Source organism: Monodelphis domestica, chromosome 1 (genome assembly GCF_027887165.1).
Source record: "Monodelphis domestica isolate mMonDom1 chromosome 1, mMonDom1.pri, whole genome shotgun sequence".
In the NCBI taxonomy this organism is placed as follows: domain Eukaryota; kingdom Metazoa; phylum Chordata; class Mammalia; order Didelphimorphia; family Didelphidae; genus Monodelphis; species Monodelphis domestica.
This window is the reverse complement of record NC_077227.1, coordinates 601,203,680-601,223,288: the sequence shown is the minus strand read 5'-3', so window position 1 is coordinate 601,223,288 and position 19,609 is coordinate 601,203,680. Positions and strand designations below refer to the sequence as shown.

The following is a 19,609-nucleotide window of genomic DNA, read 5'->3' as shown; positions in this document are numbered from 1 at the left end:
TGGTTTAGTTTTGTATGATCTAGCGCAACATTGGAGTTCCAGTGTGAATTTTCAAATGGCCAATGGTGTGCTCCTTTACCTTGCTCCTGATTAGCCAGAGAGATGACATTATTTTTCTCTCTGTCAGAAATTTTTCTAACAAATTTTCAACATCCATCCAAATGGAGTCAAAAGTTCTGAATATGTTCTCCAATTTTTTTTATAATTAACATTGGTTCTTCCTCAAATGATGGAAGATCTTCCTTGAATTTATCTCATTCTTCAGGGTTAAAAGGTGTATGGTAACTTATAGATACCAAGTTCCCATTTTTATTAAAGGTGGGTACTTCCCTTTACGGAAATAAACTTCTATCTGAATTATCTAGTGTTCCTGTTTCTAGGCTTCTTGCTCTGTTTTCAATGGGTTATGTAAGAGAAGATGAAGGGGTGGGATGGTTTAAAGTGGGGTGGGGTTAAGATAGAGAGGGCAGGGTGGGTGGGGTAATAAGGGCAAGGGGGTTGGGGACAAAAGCATCATGGGTGGGGGTAGAAGCTAAGGCTGAAGAGGGTGGGGTAGGAGACATGAAGAGGGGCTAGGGCTGAGGGGGCAGGGCAAGGGAAGGAGTGGGTTGGTTAGGAGTGAGTGGGGTTAGGGCCAAGGGGGCAGGGCAGGAGGAATGGGCAGGGGGAGGAGTGGGTTCCGTATGGGAGGGGGCGGTTTGAGAACTAGGAGCCAAATTGTGTAGAGCTGGATGGTATGGGGATTCTGATAAAGATGAAGTATGGAGAGATAAATCACTCCTATTATGGGATGTCCTTAAGTCTCTTTTAATGCTTTGCATTGAAGCTATGATCTCCCCCAAACTTTCCTCCATAAGCTCAAACCGAGTATTGTGTTCCACAAGTTGTTGAATAATAGAAGGAACAATTGTTGGGTTTGGTTGGGAAACATGTTTTTCAGGGGGAGGCTGACATAATCCTCCTATTTGATCCTCTATCTTATGCATGGTATTTTCCAGGGCTCTCAGAGAAAAGTAGATATAATATTAGACCTCCAACAATTATAATCCCAAGGAAGAGTAGTGCAGAGATCAGATATAGTCATAAATCCTCTAGGATAAACCATTTCAGAGTGAAAATTAGAAAGGCTGAAAAGCAAGAAAATGGGCCTTAAGCTGATTCACTACCTTTACTCTGGTGATCTAGCTGTTTTTGTTGTGAGAGATCAAAGCAAGGGCTCCTTTTCCCAGATTTTCTTCACTGCTAATCAGCAAGGGTCAGCTAATTAGATTGTTTTTTCCCCTATTTATAAATAGATTCCCCAGCTAATGCCCCAGGGCCTTGCCGCTTAAGGTTAACAAGAAAAATGGCTGTTTTCAATTCAACTTAAGGAGAAAAGAGAAGAGAAAAAAATTGTTTTATACTCACCTGCTCTAGGTGCTGTGTTTTGAAGCCAAATTAGCTGTTAAAAAGACTGAATGAGTGAGGAGGAAGTAGGTTAAGAGGAAAGAAAATTCAGGAAATTTTTGAGAGCACTCATCACAACCTTTGTGGATTAGCCAGACTGTTTGGTGTAAATTTAGCCTCAAGACTGAACATTGCCCTCAGACATGTCTTATGCTCTCTTATGAGATTATTGCCTCCTTTTAAAAGATCCATTCAAATGGCTTTCAGGAAATCTGTTTCCTCTTCCCCATGAGTAACAACTTTTCTTCTTAGAACTACCATACAAGAGCAGCTAGGTGGCATGGTGGATAGAGCACCATGCCTGAAATCAAGAGGACCTGAGTTCAAATATGGTCTCAGACATTTCCTAGCAGTGTGCCCTAAAGACCTTGTCCTTCTGTCTTAGATTTGATACTAAGATAGAAGTAAGGGTTTTTTGTTGTGTGTGTGTGTTTTTTTTAAGATTAAATTTTTTAAAGTTTCTTTTTAACTACCATATAGCATGTCTTATATTTCACTGAAAAAAAATTCAATAATATATGTTTTATAGCTAGTAATCAAGGTAGACTGGATAGAATGCTTCTCTTATAACCAGGAAAGCCTGGGCTTATGCTCTGACCTGGGACATTCTCTCTATGAATCCTGGTCAAATTATTTAACTTTTCAAAGCCTACCAGCTAACACTAACCCTGGTAGACCCTAATTCCAACTTTACCTCCAATTCTATGATTTTAAGTTATTAAGGAAAATGTCAGTTTATATTGTAAAGAGAGTTCCCTTCCTTGGAGCTCCTGACACTCATGAAGTCACAAGTCCAGTCCAAAAGAAGTGTTTTCTGCCTTATTTTCTAGATTAGACTGAAAGCTGTGATACAGCAAAAGCCCACTTATCTCAATGGTGTGCCTTCCATAGTACATAACACAATGTTCTATAAATATTAAGTGCTTAGTAAATGTTTGTTGAATTAATGGCTTCATATACTTCTTTTTTTCCTGCTATTCCTATATAGCTTGCCAGCCTGTAGTCAGAAGGACTCATTTTCCTAAGTTCAAATCTGGCCTCAGATACTTCCTAGCTGTGTAGCCCTGGTTATTTCACCCAGTTTGTCTCAGTTTCCTCATCCGTAAAATGAACTACAGAAGGAAACGACAAACCACTCCAGTGTCTTTGCCAAGAAAACCCCAAATGAGGCCACAAAGTGTTGGATACAACTGAAATAAATGAGCAATAATATAGTTCAATCTTGATTTTTGTAGAAGTTGTGTCAAATTGCTTTAAACCACAATAGGTGGGAATCATTGTCATTTCTATTTCTATTTATGGGCATTTTTCAGGTCTAGGGGGCAAAACAAAATTTGAATAGCAAAGTTTCATTGCATTAGTACCCATATACTTCTTCACCCTAATGGAGTACTAATGACTATTACACTACATATATAAGACTTGGTTAAAGGATATTATCAGAGGATTTATTTGTGTTTTCAAAAAACCATTATGTTTTAGAAAATTGCATACTACATGAGCATTTTATAAATAAAAACAAAGCGATATAACCTTAAATACTCTGAAAAATGTTTTTTTCTGTAACTCTCTCACCTCAAAAGTTTTGCTCAATGGATAGAGCCATAGCATTACCTCTGTGACTACTTAAATATTCAAATCCATTAGAATATAAATGGAAAGTCACCTTCTAACAAAAATATCATCTCTGGTTTTATATGTTAATGTGTGTCCTTTTAAAAGGTTTGTTTAGGGGGCAGCTGGGTAGCTCAGTGGATTGAGAGCCAGGCCTAGAGATGGGAGGTCCTAGATTCAAATCTGGCCTCAGATACTTCCCAACTGTGTGACCCTGGGCAAGTCACTTGACCCCCATTGCCTAGCCCTTACCACTCTTCTGCCTTGGAGCCAATACACAGTACTGATTCTAAGACAGAAGGTAAGGGGTTTTTTTTGTTTGTTTTTTTAAGGTTTGTTTAGACTATATGTTTTTGTCATTTTTTTTTGAGGGATTGTAAGAGAGGAATCGAGAAGGAAGGAAGATTTTTTCTTATTAAAGTGAAAAGTTAATATTAGGATTCTCAGGCATGTTCTTTATTTTCTTTCTGAACTACGAGTGGAGTTTTTAAAGTTCTCATGGAAAACATTGCCTCTCTTTTGTAGTACTTCTAAATCCTCATGTCCAGTATACACTGTAAATTAGGGAATATAGTTGAACTAATCATAGTTACTGCTTCATAAGCTATCATCTTTTTTTATCATGTGCTTTTTTATAATTAACTGTTTTTGAATTTTAGAAAATATGATTGGAAATAATAATGTTGGTATGACTTATGATTCCTGTAAGGAAAAACTTATGGAGAACTCAAAAAACCAAAAGCTAAGGTAATGTCACATTCAAAGGTTTCTCTAGCTTCATTTCCAAATGTATCTATAATACAGCATTTCATTCTACTCTGCATATGTAGTTCCTATTTCAGTTGAAAACTTTTCACTTAAGATATGTGACTTCAATGCTATAAATCTGAGAAGCCAAGAGAATAATTGGCTGGGGTAGAGGAGTCATGACAAAAGAGGACTTCTGACTCCCAGCTAATGCAGCAGGTAGACCCTCTTCTGGCCTCATGCCACAATGATTTGAAAACATTGCTGCCACAGCATTGTTCTTATCAGATTTGGGGGATGGGGATGTCTCATTCTAGAGACAAATGTTGGGTTTTAAAGCCAGATAGCAAGGCAGGTAGGTAGTTCAGTGGATAGAAAACTAGAACTGAACTGGGAAGTCCTGGGTTCAAATTTTACCTCAGGCACTTCTTGGTTGTGTGACCCTGGGCAGCTCATTTAAGCCCATTTGCCCAATACTTGCCCTTCTGTTTTAGAATTAATAATAAGACAGAAAGTAAAGGTTATCTCAACAACCCCCTCCCCCAAAAAACTACATTATCTGCCTCATAAGTTTGTTGTGAATCTCAAATGAGATAATACTTATATGTAAAACACCATGTAAACTTTAAATAAAGCATTATATAAATATCAATTAGGCATCATCCTTAGAAAAGAACTACTTGGGAGAAAGACAGACCAAATCAGGCAACTATTGGCAGCATTGATGAAGCAGTGATGCAAAGATGATTATTAGTATGGTGATTTGAATTCAAATAATAATTACTATGTACCTCCTGAATTGAATCCAGAGCACAGGTGATGAGGAAGAGAGAAAGTTTAGATAACATTTTAGAAAAAAGAGTGTTCATGTCATCCTGAAGCTTATGGTGTAGTGGGGTGCTTGGCTTATACACAAATCATTAGAACAAAAATTCATAAAACTCCCAGTTGCCAAAGAGCAAACAAAATTCTATGTGAGGTCCAAAGGGAGCAGGCATCATGAATTGGAAGGATTCAAAGGATCAGGCTTCATACAAGAGGTGATACTTCAAGAGACCTTTTGAGAGTTTATTGGGAGTCAACAGGCAGAGCTAGGTATAGGGAGTGATGGGCAAAGACATCAAGGTGGGCTATAAATGGGGAACAGTAGGGAGTCAGATATGTTCCCCTCAAAATGTAGATAGAAAGACCAGCTTCTAGTGACTTCAAATGCCTACAGCTAATTATTTAATCTTTTTGATTATGGACTTTTGAATCCTTTAGAATCGGTAGGAAAGTACTTGGTATAAGTCAGGTATATATTCTAGTTCCTGGGCTTCTAACATCTAATACTCCAGTTTAATTTTTTTCTGCCTCTTTTAAATGAATGTGTCTAGTACAATTCAAGAACATGGCATAGAGAACCTCTTATCAGTCAATGTGCCGTCGCTCCCGTTCACTCAGCATGTAGTGTCCAAAGTTCTTACTGATGGTGTTGAAGAGGGCCTTGTTGCGTGTAAACTCACTGAAACCGAACTCGCGATGGAAGTGGAACCACCAGAAGTCAGTGTTGGACACTCAGCCAACTGCACACAGAGTAGACCATCTGAAAATGCACATGTTCAAGGTATGAACTGATGGTTTTCTTCATTTTCTTTTTTTAAAACAAGAAAATGGACTTCGAGGCATCAAGAGGGGAATCCTTGGGAGAGAGACAGTAGTCAAGAAAAGACATGATTTAGCATCAGATTTGAATGTTGTCAGACGACACTTGTTTTCTATATTATTTGGAGTTACCATTTTATAGAAGGGAAAGTGTATGACATTTAATTCCTACAGTGGTAGCATTTAAAGGACAAGTTGATCAACTCTGTGATATCAAAACTACAGTGAACCTCTTTATACATATTTGTTACTTTAAAACATTTAATCTATTATAGCAATAAATGTGGTTTGTTTTTTTTCATTTATCTTATAAGAATATTTTCCTTAACTAAGACAACCAGCTATTACCTGGATATAGCTATAAGAGTAACATGCAATAATGAAAGTGCAAGCATTCAAATCTAAGGAATCAAACCACGTGCTAGGCATATATACCCAGTGTGCTTTTGTCCCTTTGGTGGTGGTATTATGAAATCTTTTCATTTCTGTTGTCAATAGCCATTTTTGGCAACTTATTTTAGGAAGAGATGTTGCTATTCTTAGTTAGAATTTTTCTTATTGTAGAAGATTTTACTATTATTAAATATAATTCTTATAAATTCATAAAAAGTACACATATAAGAACATCTAGGTTGCTCAGTGGATAGAGAGGCAGGCCTGGAGATAGGAGGTCCTGGTTTCAAATTTGGCATTAGCTACTTCCTAGCTGTGTGACCCTGAACCAGTCATTTAACTCTTAATTGCCTAGCCCTTACCACTCTTCTGCCTTGGAACTTATCCTTAGAATCAGTTTGAAGATAGAAGGTAAGAATTGGTTTTTTGTTGTTGGTTTTTTTAAGTACCTGTATAATACCTATAAACATACCTAGTCTACTCATATTTTTAAATAGAAATAGAAAAGTAATTGTAAAATGCTTTAATCACAATAAAAAACATTTGTGATATTTAAATAGATGGCATATTTTGTAAATGTTAGTAGAGAATTTGTTTTAAGTGGATGGATCCAGGACATATCATGAGTTTCTATCCATCCACAAGCACTTATTAAGTACCTACTACAAATGAAACTATATATCAGCCTAGAGGCTCCAGAGAGAAGCCATAGAATGAAATCCTAACTCACAAGGAGCTTATGTTCTCACAGGAAGACAAAAAGTATCTCTCCAAGATGTTCCAAAAAAAAAAGTCAGTGCCATTTTACACTTATAAAAGAGAATAAATACAGTGTAGTTAAGGAGGTAAGCCGGTATCAACTGGAGGGATCAGAAAAGATGACTGATTATTAGAGGGATCCTCCAAGGCATTACTGAGGGATGGATGGATGGTACATTGAAGACATAATGGATGGCCAGTGTAAAGGCCAAGGGATGGGGATGAGGAAGAGAGCCAAGACCCTATGGGCTTGAGTAAAGCTAGGGAGACTTTAAAAGCTGCACAGGGGAGTTTGTAGTTTATCCTAGAGGCTATGAGAAGCTACTATAATTTATTGCATAGGAAGGAGTGACATAATCATATCTTCCTGTAAGGAAAATCACTGCTATGACATAAACAAATCTGTGATTTACTGAGAAAAACAGATTGACAGAATGTTGGGACTGGAAAGGACCTTGGTGATCATCTAGTCCAAATCCTTTATTTTACATATGAGGAAACTGAGGCCCTAAAACATTGTCATTTAATTAGTCCAAGTCCAAATAGCAACAGAGTCAAAAATAAGAATTTGCGTGTTCTGACAGCCAAGTCTAGTGTTCTTTCTGCTTGACTCTAGAAATTGCCCCTATTGAATATATGTACACTTGATGACCTCTCCTTCCTCATGTTTTGTTCCTCTTATAAGTTCTTCTGTACGTGTGGATTATTTCTTGTTACAGCCAAATGACCTGTCCCCCATTAGATAGCAAACTTAATAACAAGAACAATGCCTTAGTTAATCTTTCTATCTCTTGAGAACCTAAAATAGTTTTACCTGTCATTTCTATAGGAATATAAATCTTTCCTTGATAATTAGACTTCTTTGAATGTGCTTGGACATTTCAAAGGCTTTATTTTCTGAAGAAACTTCAAATTACCATAACTATGATCATTTAAGTCATGTTTAAAAAAAAAAAAAGACATTTTCTAGCTTTTCTGACAACTCTATGCTCTTGAAAGCTCCCTTTCTCGCTGCTTTTACTGCTACTAGAAGAATAAAGATTTAAACTTCCATGGCATAACCCTGTCTGGCAGTAAGGAAAAAAGATCCATAATTGCCTCATTTTCCAGTCTCCTTGAAAAGGGTAAAATAGGACCAACCCTGGATAGTCCCACAATATATCTTAAATCTTGGTTTTTGGAGAGTAGCCTTTAAGCACCCAACAACATATGGCACAATGTTAAGCCTAGATACTTAGAGACTTTTTCTTTTAGTTTCTTAAAGACATCTTTTCACATCAGAATCTATTGAAACAGGACCTACAACAAAAATAGCTGAAGACCACAATATAGTATGGTGTGGGCAGGTGGCCTACTGCTTAAAGGGTTAAACATAAGTTATTGGGAGAGTCTCTTATTCAGAGACTCATTCATTGACATAACAGCTCATTAGGAAAGGTAGTATGATTTAAGAGAAAGAACGTGATCTTGGGCAGATTATTAATCCTTCCTGATACTTATAATACAGGAGTTAGACTAGATGACTATTAAGATCTCTTTCAGCTCTAAAGGCAGAATCCTGTGATTGAGGTTTTACTATACCAATTTACACTTTATGATGGAAATATTTTATGCTGCATTTGGTTTCTGACATGTTAGTTCACAGAGAATTGCCTTTTTTTTTTTAAATTTTAAGATTTCATTGTGGAGAATCCATGGGATGAAGACTTGATTCAGAAGCTTTTATCAAGATTATCTACACCAATAAATGCTTATCCCAATGCTTTTGAATGGGAATGTAAACTTCCAAACATCAAGCTAAAATCTGAAATCCAGTGGGGTAAGAATTGTTATGTATTCATTCAGTACATCATTTTTTTTTTCAATAAGGAAAATTGGGTTAACCATTTAGTAAAGGTAAGAGATAACGGGAACCCCCAGTGTTATGAAAAACCTAAAGAAGAGGTTTTTAGAGAAGATCCTTTTAAAAACTTGATAGAAGGAATGTGGACACAATTTGAAAAGACTGAAAAGATGTGTTGGTATCTGTATTAGTGGAAGGAATACCTATATCGATCTTTTGCTTTATATTTCATATAGACCTTTTTGTGTTTATTTTGCATTGTTGATCTATTGGTCATTCTTTATTCTTGCATTCCCTAACCATTGACTGTTATTAGCCTGCTCATTTTTCTTTTTGCCTTCTTTAAAAATGTATACACTGAGAGCAGCTGAGTGGCTCAGAGGATCGAGAGCCAGGCCTAGAAATGGGAGGCCTTGGGTTCAAATCTGGCCCTAGACACTTCCTAGTCCTAGTGTGACTCTGGGCAAGTCACTTAACCCCCATTGTCTAGCCCTTACCTGCCTTGGAGTCAATACACAGTATTTTGATTCTGAAATGGAAAGTAAGGCTTTAAAAAAAATGTATATTGAGGGGGCAGCTCAATGATACTGGATAGAGTGCCAGACCTGAAGTCAGAAAGATCTGGGTTCAAATATGACTTCAGATGCTTCTTAGCTGTGTGACCCTGGATAAGTCACTCAACCCCAGTTGCCTAGTCCTTGTCATTCTGTCTTAGAGTTTTTACTAAGACAGAATGTAACGGTTTTTTAAAAAGGAGGGTCCTATAGGATATAACTTTTCTGGGACTGATAAAGAATTGATATAGCATATTCTTTTTTTAATTTTATAATAGTGTAGAATATAACCAAATAGTTATTATAATATAGGATAGTGTTTAGAAAAGGGAACACGTTTGGAGTCAGTCTAGTATTGGTTATGTTTCTGACTTGCTCTGCAAACTGTACTTCTTCATTTATATAATATATCCTATTGCTTCTTAGCCTTTGGGTACTTATTGCAATTTATAATGAGGCATAATCTGAAATTTATAGCCCTTTCTTATTATTAGAAAACAGGAATAAACTTGCTTATGTTTAAAAAAATTCCTGTTAATAATAAAATACTTTCTTTTCTTAATGAAGCATTTATGAAACTTGGGCTTTAGCAGTTTCTAGATCCTCTGGTGAACGGTGCTACTGTGATAACTTGCTTATCAAAAAGCTTCATCCAAAACTATAAAACACTTCTATAATGCAGCAATAATTTTGCAAAATTTTGTGTATCTAGTACAAGCTCTTTTCTCATTTTGACTCGTATCCCCGTTCCAAAGGTCCTTGGCTGCTCTTTGTTGATTCCTTTCTTGGAGAGGGGGCTTTTGCCCACGTTTACGAAGCCACACAGTGGAATCTAAATGACACCAAAATCAAGCAGAAAGTCATATTAAAGGTGAGTTTGGGGAGGCGTTACTCGAACAATAGAGAAGTCAATTTCAGAGTATCTTTGCCACCTTTTCTTTCAGCCAGGTGCTTGGCATCTTTTTGTACTTTGTAGATAGATGTATTTTATGTGTTATCTGGTAATGTGATATGGATAGAAGCCAAGAGGTTCCCAGTTCAAGTCCTGCCTCAGCCACGTACCAAATCAGAAAAAGTTTCCTGAAAAAGGTGGCACTTGGACTGAATCTTAAAGAAATGAAGGGATTCTTTAGGGGGTGGGGGTGAATAAGGAATGCATCTTAGGCAGGGGGTATGGCTGGCACAAAGACACAAAGTCTTTGTCACAAAGGGAACATAGTAAGAGCAATGAAGTCAAATTGGCCAGACCTTATAGGTTAGACTATAATGCCCTGCATGTATAGTAATAACAATATAATATTTATAATATGCCTGAGAAGGCAGGCAGGGTTTTATGAAGGGCTTTAAAAGCCAAAAGGAAGCCACCAAAATTTATTGAATAGAGAAGTGATACGTTCAGACTGTGATTTAGGAAAATCATTTTAGCAGATATTTGGAAAGTGGATTAAGGTAGGGAGACCAATAGTCCAGGTGAGAGGATTCTAGAGAATGAACTACTACATGGTGTAGTGGTTAGAGTGCCAGGCCTGGAGTTAGGAAAACCTGAGTTCAAATCTGGCTTCAGACACTTAGTTTATTTGACACTAGGCAAGTCATTTAACCCTGTGTGCCTCAGTTTCCTCATCTGTAAAATGTGCTAGAGAAAGAAATGGCAAATCACTCTAGGATCTTTGCCAAGAAAACCCTATCTAGGAAAACAACTAAATGTGAGTAGAAAGAAAGGAATGGATATTAGGGATGATGAAGTAGAAATAGCAAAATTTTGTCAATCAATTAAAGATGTAGGGTAAGAGAGTAAGAATTCAAGGACAACTCAGTGACTATGAATCTGAATGATCAGCAGGATGGTAGTGCCTTTGACAGAAAGAGGAGCTTGAAAAAGGGAAGAAGTTGGGGAAGGCGGAGGGAAAAATAAGAAGTTGTGTTTTTGACATTGAGTTTGAAATGTCTGTGGCATATCCAGTTTTGAAATCCCAGTAGGCAGTTGGAAGTGCATGCCAGAGACTGTGAGAGAGATAGGACTAGATTTATAGATTTGATAGTCATGGAGATCACCAGGGATAAGTGGTGCATTAATGTCAAGGATGAAGATTGAGAAACAGCCATCAGATTTAGCAAATTTAGGAAATTACTGCTCGCTTTAGAGAGCAGTTTCCATTGAGTGATGGGGTCGGCAGCCATTTTGCAAAGGTTTGAGATGGGAAAGGAGAGGTGATGGGTAGAGATGAATGTTTCAGGGAGTTGGACTTTGAAAGGGTAAGGGACTTCAGGGGGTAGCAGGTTCTTCTGAGGGCTTTTTGAAGATAAATGAGTCTTAGATATATTTGTAGAAAGCAGCCTATAGAGAGAGAAGAGACATTAGGAAAGCAGGAGTTGAGGAGAGACAATGGGTGGCTCTATAAGAGAAGCCAGAGGACATGGATTGAGGGGGTATGCAAAGGGCCTGACCTTGATGAGAAGAGGCCTCTTTATCAGGGGCTTGAATTATGGAAGAGAAAAGGAGGTGGGGAAAGTGAGGGCAAGGGCTTTTAAGAAGGGGGAGCTCAGCATGGATAGCTTCTATTTCTCAGTAAAGTTTGGGGCAGGCCCTCCAAAAGTTTCCTATCCTGATGAAATCATAATTTTGGAATCGCTTCTCTCTCAGCCCCCAAAGAAAAAAGTGGGTCTATAGCCAATACAGAGGAGACTATAATTAAGCACAAGTATAGATAGTTCTCTTTGTTTTCCAATTCATGCAGCAGACATGGCATCCCCTGCTGCAGCTGCCCTTTATCCAAGACCCATTGGTTTAGAGCTGCCTTTCATCTGCTTGAAATTACTTGACTTCCTTGTGATTAGTTATTCTTCTGATGTTTTCCAGAATATATAATAGATTTTCCAGTAAATGTTCCTATGTACCTAATTTCAGGTTCAAAAGCCTGCCAACCCCTGGGAATTCTATATAGGAACCCAGCTGAAAGAGAGACTCCCTCCCAGCGTGCGCCACCTGTTTATCCAGTTTGACGCAGCGCATTTCTTCCATAATGGCAGTGTGCTGGTTGGCGATCTCTACAGTTATGGAACATTACTAGTAAGTACACTATATCTTTCAATTCGGCTGGATACTTAATTCTGTTTCAGATTTAGATTTTTGTGGCTGATATCATTCCATTCAGTGTTGGAGGTTGAGTTTTTGTTTTTATAAGAAAAATGGGGAGGGATTTGGGGGGTGTTGGTAGCTGATTTACAGTCTTGGTGTAATCATGTGCTGCTAATTAAGAATTTCATTTCTTCATTTCTGCTTACAGAATGCTATTAATCTTTACAAAAACACTCCTGAAAAAGTGATGCCACAAGCACTGGCCATCTATTTTACAATAAAAATTCTCCACATGATAGAACAACTTCATAGCTGTGAGATCATTCATGGGGACATTAAACCTGACAATTTTATAATTGGAGACAGGCAAGTCTTATTCTTTCTTGTCAGAGATCTCTCTATTTATCTGTTCTTTGTTTCCATGGCAACCAAGATTTCTTTTTTCCTTAACTAAATTCAGGTTCTTAGAACCAGACAATGGAATAGATGACTTATCTCATGGATTGGCTTTAATTGACTTGGGTCAGAGTATAGATATGACCCTTTTCCCTAAAGGAACAACATTTACAGCAAGATGTGAAACCTCTGGTTTTCAGTGTGTTGAAATGCTCAGCCAAAAACCTTGGAACTATCAGGTATGAAATTAGTTCAGTATGAGAATTTTGGTATTTCTTTTCTTGGGCCTTTAAAATGATTTGGGGATTCTGACTAATTTATACATTTTTTTAAAGCTCTTTTGCAAAATTCGTTCTGAGAATTTTGAGAATCAGTTAAGAATCAATAGGGATAAGTACTAAGGCCATAGGAAAAGCTACTTAGATTTTTTAGTTTGAGGAATTTCTCCCCTTTCTCCTGTTGGTCATTTTTTTTGCCCCTGGAGCCAGAAATCCTCATGAATTGATTTTTAAGTAATCATACAAGTTATAAACAGCGGTGTTTTTGTAACATGTGTTTTGTTCATAGACCGATTACTTTGGAATTGCTGCAACAGCGTACTGCATGCTCTTTGGCACCTACATGAAAGTGAAAAATGACCAGGGAGTCTGGAAGCCTGAAGGAGTTTTCAAAAGGTAGATAGATCTTGTTGTTATAAAACACTTATTGTAGCATGAAAAAGAAATAAATGAGCAAAAACCTATTCATTTCTACCTGGATGGAAATGGATTCACAAGTCCATTCACAGCAATGCATTTGGAAGAAATTTATTGCTGCTTTGATTTTTAAGGAAAGAAGAACTAGAAACTGACAAGAGGTTAAGTGGTTTGTTAGATGCTGTAGTTACTCGGGGTCCTCTCTATAAGGCAACATTTCTACTCTGCAGGAAATCTGCAGAGTAGAAATGTTGCCTTAATTTCAGGAGACATAAATTTAGAACTGGAAGGGACCGTAGAGGCCATCAAATCCAACCTTCCATTTTACAGATAAGGAGCCCGAGGCATAGAGAAGTTAAGTGACATATCCAAGGCTGCACGGCTAGTAAATGCTGAGAGTAAGATTTGAATGCAAGTCTTCTGACTTCACCCAGCTCCTGGATCTCATCATCCAAAGGGGCTTAATTATTAATGAACTTAATAGTTCTGTTGAAAGTTAGTTATTTACATTCTGAGAAGCAGTGCCTGCTGAACAGTGTTGGACTCAGAGTCAGGAAGGTCAGAATTCAAATCCTGCTTCAGACACAGGCTATATGATCATGTGAAGCAAATAGTTTACCTCCCTAATCCTCTATTTCCTTACATATAAAATGGGGACTCTAGCACCCCAGTGTTGGGACTACGTGTTTACAGGCCCTAAAGAACAATATACTAATAATTCCCCTTTTTGTTGTAGTCACTGGCAGGGTTATGTCAGCATTTGTAAGGAGAGCCTAAGGGCAGCGTTGTGCTGTAGGACCTTTTAAAGGAGGGGTGCGGCTTCTTTTTAAACATTTGAATCTAAAGTTCAGAAGTCATGTCTCACTCTTCACGTATGTCTTCCCTAGAAAAGCTGTCACATCCCAGATTTATTGGGCCCCATTCTGTGCGTCTAAAATCTCTGAAGCCAAAACAGCTCCCAGTTTTACCTTCTGTCCTACCTCGCTTTGCTTACACTGAGCTCCGTTTTCATTACGTTCCGTTTTCTCTTGCTTTGTAGACATCACTCACCTGCTGCATTACTTTGCATTTATATTTTCTAATTGTGTATATTCTTTTACATGTAGTTGATAGCTTTCAAATTGTTCTCCAGTTTTTTTCTCACGTGTCAGCAAAGAATTGTCTTGTGCTTAGTGTTTTGTTTTTTTTAAAACCCTCACCCTGTGCCGTGGCAGAAGAGCAGTGTGTGCCCTAGCTGCCCCTTAGTAAATGTTTTTAAATGAATGAGGAATCTGCCACAATGTTTAATAATCACATCTTGGAAGTAAGTAGACGTTTATTGCCAAGCCTCAGGATCTGCACTTTTAATGCAAACTTCAAATGCATTTTATGCATTTTGATCAAGCAACCAAAACCCAAGTGAATAAGCAAGTATACAAATAAGAATAAAAAATTATTGCCAGAATTTCTTTGCTTTCAAAAGTATCCTAGTGCTCCATGCCTATAGTCCCTGCTACTGTGGAAGCAGAGGATGGTGAACAAATTGGGTTCAGTAGCCATGAGCTCTAGCAGGGCTAAAGCCAGGTGTCCCTGCTGAGTCTGGCGCCAGTACAGTGAGCCCCGGCTGTGAGAGGCCACCAGGCTGGTGAGGAGAGAGCATGCACAGATAGCAGAATCAGGCCCCCAAGGGGCCGCTGTACCTCCGCTGTGGGCTTGAGCCCACGTCTCCAAATAAGAGGCATTTATAGAGAAAAACATCTTACCAGAAGCATACATGTAGATTTTAGAATCTTATTACAGTAGTAGCTCCATATATTCATGATCATATTGTCCTGGAAGAAGGCCCAGAAGAGTATTTTGTTGAATGACTTTTAACAAATTCTCTACGCTGAATAATTTAACACAGCAACAAAAAAGTTTTTAAACCATTGCTTTCTGCCCTAGTTACATTTAAATCAGAAGGGCAAGGGCTAGGCAATCAGGGTTAAGTGACTTGCCCAGGGTCACACAGCTAGGAAGTGTCTGAGGACAGATTTGAACTAATTTGAACCCAGGTCCTCCCTACTGTAGGCCTGGCACTCTATCCACTGTGCCACGTGGCTGACCCAATAAATGTTTTTCTGTGGTCACTTGTTTGAACCATAGCACATTATTAGTGTCACATATATAGTCCTAAACATTTTTAGCCTGACTAATATGGTTAGCCAGGATTCCCCCCTCAAAACAAATTTCAATTTGAGTCTTGGGAAACTCAGATCATAGCTGGCTGAAACTTTTCTGCCAAGCCCAAACTATTTTTATCACCTTCTCCACATTATTTCTACCTTACTGTAGTACCTTGGATCTAGATCCTTATTTTTACCAAGTGAAATGTAGCATTTCTTCCAGTTTCAACAACAAATGTTCTAAGAAGGGATCCATAGGCCCCAGCAGTTTGCTAGTTGAGTTTTTGACCCAAAGGATAAGAAAACTCCTGATCTAGATAGATGGTCTTTGATATTCACTATTTTTATTTTTCTAGCTACAATAGCAATAAAATTTTGGACTTCACCATAAGAATCCCAAATAAGCACATTCTGATTCCCTCATCCAATAGTTAATTACATGGGCCTGTTATAGACAAAAGAGTGGTTGCCATAAACTGTGACCGTGAAAATATGGTTTCAAGACTTTGAATTGTCAAAAGCATAAAGATAATTTTTAGTGTCTTGATTTTATATTAAAAATAAAGTGGTCGCTATGGGAAAAATTCCCAAATATGAAAATACCCAAGTCAGCTGGGTTTTATGGAGATTTTAATTAATACACACAAAGGAATTAAAGAAAAGGGAGAGAGAATAAGAGAAATATAGTATGAAGGGCCTAGGCCTGAGGGAAAACTAAGTCAGTCTTTAATCACTCACCACAAGATCTTCCAAGCAAAACTCTAGTATTCAGAGAGACCCAGCTACTCCAACTAGTCTGAGCTCCAACTCAGCTACCAAAGCTGAATTCATTTCAGCCACTGAGAGAGAGACCAGCCTCCAGTTTAGCTCCAAAGCTCAACTAAGTTCAGCCACCGAGCCGTCCAATTCAGCTTCCTAGGCTGAATTAAGTTCAGAGGCCTTCTGACCTCCTTTTAAAGAGAATTTTCTCCTATGTCACCTCCCCTAAGTTTTCACATCTACCAATCACAGTAGATGTTTTCCACAGGACTGACCATTCTTAATTCACACCTTGTTATCACCTTCTCTGGGTAGACTAAAACCTCACACCTCTTGTTAAGCTTGCTTGAACTTTTAGTGATTAATTTGACCTTCATAGGTACTGAGCACCTTTTGTATTAGGTCTAAAAATAGACCCAGCTTAAGGGTTTTAGCTTTACTTTAAGTATGGGCTGGGTACCTTTCCATTGTTCAGTAAGGAGTTTTACAACTTTGTCTTCCCCTAAAGTATGCCTAAGTATGGGTGGAGTAATGTTAGAAGTCCCCACATTCCTGATCAAGTACCTTCATTGTTTAAACTGGGGAATGGTCTTGACCAAATGTTCTAAGGTAGAGTCTGAGAAATTTTAAGATTCAAAGACCAAAAGGAAGGCTATCAGATTCTGGCCATAATCTATCTATCACAAGCCAGAAGTAAATTATTTCTAACAATCTTTAAAGTTCTTTTGTGTTACTATAGTCATAATTTTCCTTTTTATTTGCTCCTTTCTGAAGTGTGGATTTAAACAAAAGGCAAGAAATAAATCTAATCTTTTTGAGGCTTTTTGAAGGTCTTATCATTTTAAAAACACTTCTTTCCTTTTTTGTCACACTTTTAGGGTTCCTAATTCTGAAATATGGAGTGAATTTTTTCATGTCCTGCTGAACATACCAGACTGTCACCATCTGCCTTCTCTGGAATCCTTACGGGAAAAATTGAAAGTTTTATTTCAGCAGTCTTATGTAAACAAGATCAAATCCTTCCGCAGCCGGCTAATTGTGTTACTTTTGGAATACAAACGTTCACGAAAATAAAATTAGATTTATTTCTACCTGTTGTCTACATTGGTTCACTCTTTTACTCCCTAAGTACCTCACCCTGAACCTGCCAGTCATCTTCATCTTCTAAGTATCCTGAAAGACAGACAGCCCAGTGTCGCCGAAAGAGCATTTGACCAGGAGTCAGCAGAGACGTGAGCGCCAGTCCTGCATCTGACCCTTCACTAGCTGAGTGACCACAGATGAGTTACTTGGGCATCGGACTTACTTACCTCCCAGGAGGGACGGGAGGATCCATGATTAACCTTAAAGTCCTACATGATGACAGCTATTACCGTTATTAATGATGGGAAGACATCCACGTCAGAAATATTTTACCATCAATCAGCATTAAAAATATAACAGCCAACTCACCTGGAGCATTCAAGTGTCAGCTGCGAAAGTGGGGAACCCGCGTCTGCGAGGCTGGAGTCATTTGGGACACATGAACGAAAGGGGTCATTAAGTGGCTAGTTGCCAAGGAGATGAATTCTTTAGCTGTTGAGGACGCCAGACGAGTTGGACTTCCTAGCTCTTACAGTTTTCTCACCTCTCCTGTCTCATAAAGTTCACATTGTTCTGAGAGAGGGGACAGATGTGTGTGAACACGGGTGTTAAGGCTGTTCAGTCTTCTGAAATGCACTCATGCCGCTATTTCCCAGGGATGCAGCTCCTGAGCCTTCCGCTCAGACATGAATATCCTCAAGAACAATTGTAATGTCTATGGCGTGTGCTGTTCCTCAAAAGCAAAGAAAAAAGGAATAAAATGAGATTTTGAAAGTAATTGATATCATTGTTTTATATATATATATATATACACATATATACAAAAAAAAAAAAACCTTCACCTGGCACATTTGGACCATATCAGCCATCAAGAATGCAGCCAGGATGGGGCAGCTGGGTAGCTCAGTGAATTGAGAGCCAGGCCAAGAGACGGGAGGTCCTAGGTTCAAATCTGACCTCAGACACTTCCCAGCTGTGTGACCCTGGGCAAGTCACTGAACCCCCCCATTGCCTGGCCTTTACTGCTCTTCTGTCTTAGAGCCAATACACAGTATTGATACTAAGACAGAAGGTAAGGGTTTATTAAAAAAGAATGCAGCCAGGAGCCTGGAAAGGGCAAAGGGGGAGAGAGGAGTCACAGGACCACATGTTGTATTCCACAGAAGAAACCTATCTACCCACTGGCCAGACTTATGAATATAGAATTATGTGTAAGATTGGGGGGGCATGGCTTTTTATGGTTTCCGAGGGAACCTTCAGTTCTTCCTAAATTACAATGAATTAGAATAGAATTTTAAATCTGGAAGAGATGTTGCAGATCCATCTAATCCAGTCTCTTAATTTTCATTTTAATTGTAGAAATATTTAGGAGGGAAATTGGTAGACATTGACTCAAAGAAAAAGTTGATGCAGAAGTGGTGATGGGGTGGGGGAAGGACTTGCCACTTTTATAAAGGACATTTTGGGTACCATTTAGTATAAATGTTAAATTTGATAGAAACAAATGCATTCCTGAGGGCATCGTGGCAAAAAATTCAAAGAACAGCATTATTATTGATCATGACTAAATTATGGACAAGATTAAATAGAATATAGCAAGCATAAGCATGACAGAGTCAGCATGGCTTCATATATAGAAAACTAGTTACCAAGCTAGGAAAACCTGAATTCAAGGTTTAGAAATGGGAGGTCCTGGGTTCCAATATGGCCTCAGACACTTCCCAGCTGTGTGACCCTGGGCAAGTCACTTAACCTCCATTGCCTAGCCCTTACCACTCTTCTGCCTTGGAACCAATACACAGTATTGATTCTGAGATGGAAGGTAAAGGTTTAAAAACAAAAAGGGAATAAACATTGATGTAGTGCCTACTTATGTGCAGGGTACTGTGCCAAGCAGCTTACAAAGACTATCTCTGAATTGATCCTCACAGAAACCTGAGAGGCAGGTGCTATTGTTATTCCTACCTTTTTGGACAACTAGGTAGTACAGTGGATAGAGCCCTGAGCCTAGAGTCAGGAAGATCTGAATTCAGATCCAGCCCCAGACACTAACTGCATGACCCTGGGCAGATCACTTTGCCCAAATTTCCTCATCTATTAAATGGAGATAACAGCAGCCCCTACTTACTGGCCACCTTGATGATTCCCTCTGTGTTCTTTCCCTTTGGAATGTTAGCTCTGAAAACTGAAACTGTCTCCATCTGTGTATCTCCTGAGTTCAGCACAATACTTGGCATAAATTAAAAACTTTGGACTGTAGATGATTTCTTTGCACGTAGTCTTTTGCAGGTTGTTCCCCCATTCGATTCTGAGCTCCTTTAGGGCAAGGACTGTCTTTTGCCCCTTTTCACATCCCCAGTACTTAGCACAGTGCCTGGCACCCAGCAAATGCTTAATAAATGCTCATCAGCTGGTTTCTTTAGGGGAGAGAGCCCCAAACTGCTTTCTAGATT

The 19,609-nt window shown here is 38.5% G+C and overlaps 1 protein-coding gene across 2 annotated transcripts in view; it reads left to right on the top strand.

Moving 5' to 3' along the window:
• BUB1 (BUB1 mitotic checkpoint serine/threonine kinase) overlaps window positions 1-17,934 on the top strand; it is a 107,622-nt gene extending 89,688 nt beyond the window's left edge. For both annotated transcript variants that reach the window (XM_056813763.1, XM_007476962.2), the window contains exons 17-25: window positions 3,720-3,807; window positions 5,184-5,413; window positions 8,279-8,422; window positions 9,756-9,871; window positions 11,909-12,070; window positions 12,288-12,445; window positions 12,540-12,714; window positions 13,043-13,149; window positions 16,952-17,934. In XM_056813763.1, coding sequence (XP_056669741.1) covers window positions 3,720-3,807; window positions 5,184-5,413; window positions 8,279-8,422; window positions 9,756-9,871; window positions 11,909-12,070; window positions 12,288-12,445; window positions 12,540-12,714; window positions 13,043-13,149; window positions 16,952-17,147 — 1,376 coding nt within the window. In that variant the 3' untranslated portion in view covers window positions 17,148-17,934. The remainder of the gene's footprint in view (window positions 1-3,719; window positions 3,808-5,183; window positions 5,414-8,278; window positions 8,423-9,755; window positions 9,872-11,908; window positions 12,071-12,287; window positions 12,446-12,539; window positions 12,715-13,042; window positions 13,150-16,951) is intronic.
• The last annotated feature ends 1,675 nt before the right edge of the window (window positions 17,935-19,609 follow it).